Consider the following 8,605-nt stretch of genomic DNA (forward strand, 5'->3'; position numbering starts at 1 on the left):
TCCAGATAAGGAACCTGAGGATTAGGAACTCAAAGTGACTGGTTCCCGAACCAGGTCTTAACTACTGTAGCATAGGCAATTACTTTACTTGGCATCTATCCCCTGCCTACTTAGCAGATGGTGGCTTTAAAATGTGGATACCTGGGCTGGAGAGAAGAGCAGCAGGTGTCTTAGTCTGAACTGGATCCCTAGAACCCACAGGTGGAAGGAGAGACCCAGCCAAAAGCTGTGCTGTGACCTTTACAGACACACAAATGAAAGTAAAAGTTTTTAAAATCATGGCTACCGCCGGGCGGTGATGGCACACGCCTTTAATCCCAGCACTCGGGAGGCAGAGACAGGCGGATCTCTGTGAGTTCAAGACCAGCCTGGTCTACAAGAGCTAGTTCCAGGACAGGCTCCAAAACCACAGAGAAACCCTGTCTCAAAAAAAAAAAAAAAAAAAAAAAAAAAAAAAAAAAAAAAAAAAAAAAAAAATCATGGCTACCTAACAGGCTTAGAGTGAAATGTAGTGCCATTCAGTGCAGTATTTTAGACTGTCTGATATAAAAATATTAATAAATTTTAAATTAATAAATTTTGCTTGGTTACCTTTTCAGATAACATAGAAGTTGCTTATTTAAAGACACTTACCAAGGATGATATCATCAAGTTCTACAAGGTCAGTGCATTCGTTGTCTAGATTTTATTTTATTTGCTAATTAGTATTTGTGTGTTTGATGTGTACTGTGCGGGTGCATGCATGCCGAGGGCAGGGCAGCTTGCAGAAGTGGCTTCTCTTCTACCTTTGGGTCCCGGGTTGTCAGGCTTGGCAGCAAGCGCCTTTTCCCACTTGAGCCATCTCATTGGCTCCTGAGTTTGGGTTCACAATGAACTACTTGCTGTACTGTGTATTGAACTCGTTCACACTGGAGGTGTTTTTGTAGAATTAAGGATTTGACACTTTGACCTGTTACCATTAGATATAGTCCTCTCTACGCCTCAAAGGCCATAATGGCTCTTCTGGCTTCCAAGCCCCCATTTCCAGGCTCTTTTTCTGTCTTCAGCTTCTACCCTGCTGTTTAAATAGCATTGCCGAGCTTTTCAGTGGGCAGGGAGAATCCTTAGTTCATTATCTGCAGGGCAGCAGCAGGAGCGGGTGCCGTCTCTGACTGCACTAGGACTCAGATGTCCCACCCCCCCCCACACACACACCTGTAGCACGATGAATAAAAACCCAGAGACAGATATTGGGGTTCAACCTGAAGGTCAGAAAAGCAAAACAGCCAGCCACTGGCTCTTACCTCTGCCTCAGTCTGAAATGGCGATCCTGTCTCCTCCCATTTTATAATCTCTCTAGGGTTGGGATTAAAGGCGTGCACCACTGCCGCCTGGTTTCTATGGCAAACTAAAGTAGCTACTGGGATTAAAGGAGTGTGTCACCAGCCTGGTCTGTAAGGCTGACCAGTGGGGCTGTCTCACTCTCTGAACTTCGGGCAAGCTTTATTTATTAAAATACAAATGAAATATCACTACACCCACCCCAAACCAGTGGAGCTGTGTCTTCAACCAAGGCAACTAAGCTTTGAGGCCCCAGTTTCCTGGTCTACAAAATAGATATTCTTCTGAACGAGGTATGCAAGTGACATTTATTAAATGGTCTTGGGCTTTCGACTTTAAATCAGTGTTTTTCTTCTAAGTGTTATGACGTAAATTCTAGCTGTGTTTTTTACTACCTGCAGGCCACTGCACTTTGTGAGGACAAGTATTTGTTCTCAGTGGCTTACAGATGAGGATGACCGCATTCTGTCCTGTCTGGGTTCTGAGGCCGTCATCCTAAAGTATCATTAGTGACGCCTGTTCACAAAAGGCGACATCCCAGTGTAACCGACATTAACACCTCTAGGAGGAATGACGTCTTCCTGTTCTCTACATATGCTGTTGTTTAAAATTTCAGTACCTACTTGATGAGTTTGAAAATAGTGATTATAAGCTAAGTGGTGGTGGCACACGTGTTTAATCTCAGCTCTCGGGAGGCAGAGGCAGGCAGATCTCTGTGAGTTCGAGGCTAGTCTGGTCTGTAGAGTTCCAAGATAGGCTCCAAAGCAACACAGAGAAACCCTGTTTCAAAGGGGGTGGGGAATAGTGGTTATGGTACTGACTCACTCTTGAATTTAAAAATTAGAGTATTTCTGGCTAAGTGCAGAAGAGTCTTGCTCTGGCTGCCCAGCTAGCATTCTGATAAGCCGCATCTGGGAGAAAGGCTTTCATGGGCAGAGAGTGCATTGGCACCTAAAGTGCTGCAGCCCATGCTGGCTTTGTCACAAGTAACAAGCAGTCCTAAACATTTCTCACTATGGAGCCTTTGTTTGCAAGGAATCCAGAAAAAGTGTCTGGAGTTCTGGTTTACAAAATATTTCAGTAGGCCGGGTGGTGGTGGCGCACGCCTTTAATCCCAGCACTTGGGAGGCAGAGGCAGGCGGATCTCTGTGAGTTCGAGACCAGCCTGGTCTACAAGAGCTGGTTCCAGGACAGGCTCCAAAACTACAGAGAAACCCTGTCTCAAAAAACCAAAAAAAAAAAAAAAAGTTTCAGTAGTTCATTTCTTCTTTAAAGAAAAAAGGGGGGGGCTGGAGAGATGGCTCAGTGGTTAAGAGCACTGACTGCTGCTCTTCCAGAGGTCCTGAGTTCAATTCCCAGCAACCACATGGTGGCTCACAGCCGTCTGTAATGAGACCTGGCGCCCTCTTTTGGCATGCGGGCGCACATGGAAGGAATGCTGTACACAAATAAATAAATAAATCTTTTAAAAAAAGAAAAGAAAAAAAGCTTGGTAAGGAAATGGCAGCCAGTGTGAAACTGTTTCAAGTTGACAGTACACGGTCAAGAGGGATCAAGAATAGAACTTTGATGTCAGGTGTGGTGGCACACACCTTCAGTAAAAGGGGCATATGGATGTAGCTCTGGCTGCTCTAGAACTACTATGTAGACCAGGCTGGCCTCAGACTCACAGAGATCCTCCTGCCTGCCTCCTGGGTGCTGGGATTAAAGGTTTGTGCCAGCACCACTGAGCTGAGATCCTGTGGTTGTTGTTGTTTGTTTTTAAAAAAGAATCTTTGGAAGCAAACTTTTTACTAGAATAAGAAGTTCTCAGGCAAGGCATTCCATGGTACTGGATGCAGGCCTGGAAGCTTCTAAAAGGAGAAGTCAGAGCAGCCTTGGGAGGCTAGTCCAGGCCCTATCAGGACTGGGGGAGCCAGGGTAGGACTTGCTATACCACAGCAACAAGGCTTCCTCTGAAATACCCAGGACCGGTTTTATGATAATTGTCCTCACAGCTGTGGAGTGGTTTGGTTTGTCTTGTGTCCTTTCCCCTCTGAGAAGCAGACACGTGCCATCGGCTAAGGCACCAGGGGAAGCTTCATCCCAGCGATTATTCCTTTGGTAGTAGCAATAAAGGTCCAGCGTTCGGGAAAGGTCAGGAGCTAGGAGAAAGATTTGCTGTAAGCAAAGGGAATCCCTGGAAAGAACCTAGAGACACTAGGAGCGTGTGCAGGCTGTTGACTCGAGCACAGCGTTTCTGTCATCGAGTCCGCATCATTACAATGAGCCGCATCATGACCCTTGCTGAGAATAATGTGAGTGCATGCGGGAGACGGCCACGTACAGGGCAGGACTCAGCAAATGTTAGTCTCCTATCCCTGTGATAGATGAGAAGCCACGGCTTTACCAGCAACCCCTGGTAGGCTGAGGCAGGAGAATTGCAAGCTCAAGGCCTGCCTGGGCTGCATAGCAATCAAAAAAAGGGAGGAAAGGGGAGGGGGGAGAGAGGGAGGAAAGGAAGGAAGGAAAGAAGGAAGGAAATGGTGGGGGAAAAGAATTGTTTACGATCCCTAGGTGGCTGAGATAGGATGTGGCTCAACTGGTAAACGCACCCACTGTAAAGCTAACCCCTTACGGTAGATGGATAGGACAGATTTCCTATAGTTGTCCACACTGCGCCCATCCCCCACAAAGAATAAATGTAAGAAAAAAAGGTCAACCAGGCGTGGTGGCACTTGCCTTTAATTCCAGAATTTGGGAGGCAGAAGTAGGCAAATCCCTGTGTGCTCTCTAGGTCAGGCTGGTCTAGGCCAGTCAGGGCTACATAGTTGAGACCTTGTCTGAAAATAGACCACTAATAAATACTGAAGTAGGTGTGTAAGCCTGGGTATATATTAACTATGAGTTTGAGCAAATTACTCAATTCCCTTGGGCTTGACTTCCTCATCTATAAAATGGGAATAACTCTTGGCCGTGCTAGGGGTGGGTATAGCCCCATGGTAGAACATCTGCCTGGCATGTATAGGTTCTGGGTTAAATTCCACGCATCACAAAAAGAGAATTAAGTCTTGCCTGCCTCTGGGAATCTTTTAGAGTAAAATCATGTGAGGGTAAAGGAAAGAAAGCTTCCTTTTGTACCTAACGTGGTGACTGACTCTTCAGATCCTCAGAGAGAACTTCACTCTTAACAGCCTAACAGGGTGACCTTGGTTTTCTTTGTGCATAGGAAATGTTGGCCGTGGATGCACCAAGGAGACATAAAGTATCCGTCCACGTTCTTGCGAGGGAAATGGATTCTTGTAAGTATTGGATGCTGACCTTCTTAAAATTCCATTTCTAATCCAATATTGAACCATATGATGGCCGTCACTCACCTTAGAGAGCAGCAGAAAGTGAAGATATAAACAAAAGGCCCTAGGGCAAGGTCTGCTCTATTGAAGCAGAAGTTCAGGGAGAGGGGAATGGAATGGTGGAGAAAGCCAGTACCAGTTGACAGTACCAGTCTGGGCACCATCTCCAAAAGTGGCTATAGGGAAGGTCTGCAGGTGGGCTCATCTGCATAGTCTTCCTCTCTGGCTTTCCCAGGAAGTCAGAGCCTCAGAGTCTAATCAAGTCAGACCTGAGCACTAGAGCTGCAGAGACCCAGGCTGTATGACCTTGGTTACATCAACATAGAGCGAATGCTGGGACAAGCACACAGACCCAGGCTGTATGGCCTCAGTGACGTCCGCATTGAGCGGGTGCTGGGACAAGCACACACAGACCCAGGCTGTATGGCCTCGGTGACATCAACATTGAGTGGGTGCTGGGACAAGCATACAGACCCAGGCTGTATGGCCTCGGTGACATCAGCCTTGAGCGGGTGCTGGGACAAGCACTCACGCCTTGTAGCAAGCAGCTTGGAAGGATCTGAAAAGTGTGCTGAAGGCTTGGTGTGGTTTATTTTTCAATGAACTAAGTCTAGCTCAGATTTCTTTTTTTTTTTTTTTATTTTTTTTGGTTTTTCAAGACAGGGTTTCTCTGTGGTTTTGGAGCCTGTCCTGGAACTAGCTCTTGTAGACCAGGCTGGTCTCGAACTCACAGAGATCCGCCTGCCTCTGCCTCCCGAGTGCTGGGATTAAAGGCGTGCGCCACCACCGCCCGGCTCAGATTTCTTGAAAATAGCTCTTGTTGCAAGTGTGAATAAGGCATGAAGCTTTGATTTCCTTTCAGGTCCTGTCGTTGGAGAGTTCCCCTCTCAGAATGACGTAAACTTGTCAGAAGCACCAGCCCTGCCACAAGTAAGAAACATTAGACAGGGTCTGAGGACTTCTAAAGCAGCTCATTCATCAGAAACCTTGGGAACCTAGAGGTTCAGGTCTTCTCGAACGCCCCATCACTCAGCCTCTGCCTTTGTCTGCCTTTGCCTCTGTTTTCTTGTGTTTTGGGGTCATGTAGCTCAGGCTGACCTGAAATTCACTATGTAGCTGAAGCTGGCTTGAACTCGTAATCCTCCTGCCTCTACCTCATAATAGGAATGCAAGTACCTCTCCTCCTGTGTTTGCCTCTGGTCTGGACTATCTCACTCTGTACCAAGTTATCTCCAGCCATGTCTTTCCCAGATTTGAGTTATGGAAGTGAGAATATCTGGCCCTTTCCATGGTGCCTTTTTATTTACTTGCAGGGTGAGAAAGTGGGCAATGTCATTAGGCTTTTGCTGGGTGTTCGAGTCAGCCCGTGCATGCCCAGGTGAAAGCCAAGAGTTCCATCTACCACGGGTCTCTACAGACTCATCCGTGACCCTCTGACCCAATTTGAGTCTATGGGTATCTCCTTATTGTAAACACCACCACCTCCCCGCCACCTCAGCCTACCCCTAAAAGCTGATATATTGTTTAGTCTAACTTTTAAATGTAACACACTAAAGAAAACTTTTTTTTTCCTTTTCAGCCTGAAGTGGTTCATAACATGACAGAGTTCAAGCGTGGCCTGCCACTGTTTCCCCTTGTGAAACCACATATTAACTTCATGGCTGCAAAACTCTGAAGAGAGTGGATACATTCCTGTGTCTTCTGAGGCCTGGGAAAGCAATCTTAACCACTTGAGTAGTTTCTGGCTTGCTATTAGAGAGACAAACAGAACAGAGTTATCAGACATTATTATATAGAAATGTTAAAAACCCAAAGTAATAAAATTATAAAATCTTATAGATGTAGAATATTTTTAAAATACATGCCTCTTAAATATCCTAATTTTTTTCTTTTTAGTCCTAAGAGAAATTCCCCTACAGTAACTATTTAATATGAAGAAGGATATCCCAACAGAATCTTTCTTCTTTATTCTGTAAAATAGTCACTTGTCTCAAGAAAACAATTTTTTTTCTAAAAGGCTTCAAACCATTTAGAAATGATTACTTTTTAAAGAACCGACCCTCAACTCGGCTTTCTATTTGATAGTTTCCTAAATCAACAGAAAACATTACATTTGACAAATAATGCACAAAACAATGTCATGTTCTTTTATTAGTGAATTACTGATTATCTAAGGCATGGTTTTAAAGTTTTTATAAAATTTGGGTATGTTTTTTAATCTTCTTAGTCAAATGCTGGAAAGCCCTAGAACACCCGATTTACAGTGCTAGAAACACAGATTAACCTTACATCACAATTAGAATTTCTCAGGATTCCTGTGGGGTTTCTCATTGAATTCTGTTGGCGTTTCTGGTTTTCGTAGTTGTTTTGCGGTGTTCCATCAGCGGACATATGTGTGCTTCTGTGTAGAGGGTGTGAGACGTGCCGTGCTCACGTCAGCTGTTGTCACTCCCTTGACTCCTGGGGGACATTGCCATCAGTGTGTGAACCAAATCACTGGGAGCAGATGCAAAACCACAACTGCACTCCTAGGCAGCCAGTCTCCGAAAGACTCTGAACTCCCTGCTGCTTCCAGTCTCATCTTGCCTTAAGTGATATTTTTTTGAATATATGAATATAAACATTCAGATGATGACTGGAGTGGGCTTTTAAAAACTATTTTTTTCACAGGATACTATTTTAGGTGAAGATGTTACTGTAGATTCAACAGCTGTTTTAAAATATTTGCTATTATTAAACCTTGCTTCAAGAACAAGCGTGGCTGTTTCCACACACAGGCAATAGTAGTGGGAAGGGCTCTTGTTTGCCCACCGACTCAGGCAAAGCACAGAGTGGCGTTTCCAAGAAGCATTTGGCTGCCCCATACGACCTGGGTTGCCAGGATTCTCTGCCCTGGAGTCTTGGCTTTTCACGGCTTACGTTTTCATATTTGCCGCTTTCCAAATAACATGAACTTGGGCGGCTGTGGAGGCCGCTCTCCCCGTGGTGCTGCGACTGACTTTTATCCCGGTGAGAAACCTGTCCTTGTCTGTCCCATCAGAAGGTGTGAGTCATCCTTTCCTTCTCGTCTGAGCAATTGGCCAAGCAGCCAAGGCTGACTTTGAACTCCTGATCCTCCTGCCTCCACCTCTCAAGTGCCGGGATTTGGCGTGCGCCACCCTGCCCAACGAGACTATGCAGCTTTTCATCAGACTGCAAAGTGTATATGAGACAAATCTAAAACTAGTCCTGAGTGTTTGACTCCATCACTGTAAAAGCAATTAACAGTCTGCTGCCTTTTCTGTGAGCGATCACATGCCATTGAGTAACTTGGCTCCTTTCTAGAAGATGGGTACAGTTATAAGCATGTCTTTTGTGTGAGAAAAGGCACTTGAAGAGACCAGAAAACAGTCCCATGTTGTCTTCATGAACCTGCACATGGTGTTCATTGTGCTCCCGAGCTCCTGTGTGTCACTTGGCATCCTGACGGGTTCATCTCTGTGGGTCCAGGTCATGGTCCATGAACAAGAGCAGACTACCCAGACAGAGACTGCCATGTTCTCAAGCTTCGCAAGTGAGATTTGTGAAAAAGTTACGAGTTCCCAGAGACTTTAAGAAGTCTTTTTAATCAGTTGATGTGTAAAAGCATGTGGCGCTGCCAGTGTGGCAGGTCCTAGGTTACCCTGTTTACAATAAATCTCCTGAACCGAAACTGTGTGCTGGATTATTTCATAGTTTGTGTGAAACAGTGCCCACCCTCAGCCTTCCTCGGTGTTCAGCTCTCGCAGGATTTCTTGCTTCTGCTGTTCTGTTGCAGAAAGCAGTGAATTTGTGCATGTTTGTGTCCATACACATATATGTGCATGTGTTGGTATCGTGTTTGCTAAAGTAGCTTTTGTAAACTAGGAGCCTCAGTGTGGGCGACCAGAGTCCTGTTGAGCAGTGCCGCTGACACAAGACAAGAGCAAGTCACA

The 8,605-nt window shown here is 45.4% G+C and overlaps 1 protein-coding gene across 4 annotated transcripts in view; it reads left to right on the forward strand.

Moving 5' to 3' along the window:
• The window catches only part of Ide (insulin degrading enzyme), a 97,064-nt gene extending 88,735 nt beyond the window's left edge, over positions 1 to 8,329 (forward strand). For all 4 annotated transcript variants that reach the window (XM_057778072.1, XM_057778074.1, XM_057778075.1 and 1 more), the window contains exons 22-25: positions 600 to 661; positions 4,529 to 4,601; positions 5,515 to 5,582; positions 6,232 to 8,329. In XM_057778072.1, the coding sequence (XP_057634055.1) occupies positions 600 to 661; positions 4,529 to 4,601; positions 5,515 to 5,582; positions 6,232 to 6,327 (299 nt within the window). In that variant the 3' untranslated portion in view covers positions 6,328 to 8,329. The remainder of the gene's footprint in view (positions 1 to 599; positions 662 to 4,528; positions 4,602 to 5,514; positions 5,583 to 6,231) is intronic.
• Positions 8,330 to 8,605: the final 276 nt, after the last annotated feature.

Source organism: Chionomys nivalis, chromosome 8 (genome assembly GCF_950005125.1).
Source record: "Chionomys nivalis chromosome 8, mChiNiv1.1, whole genome shotgun sequence".
Taxonomy (NCBI): domain Eukaryota; kingdom Metazoa; phylum Chordata; class Mammalia; order Rodentia; family Cricetidae; genus Chionomys; species Chionomys nivalis.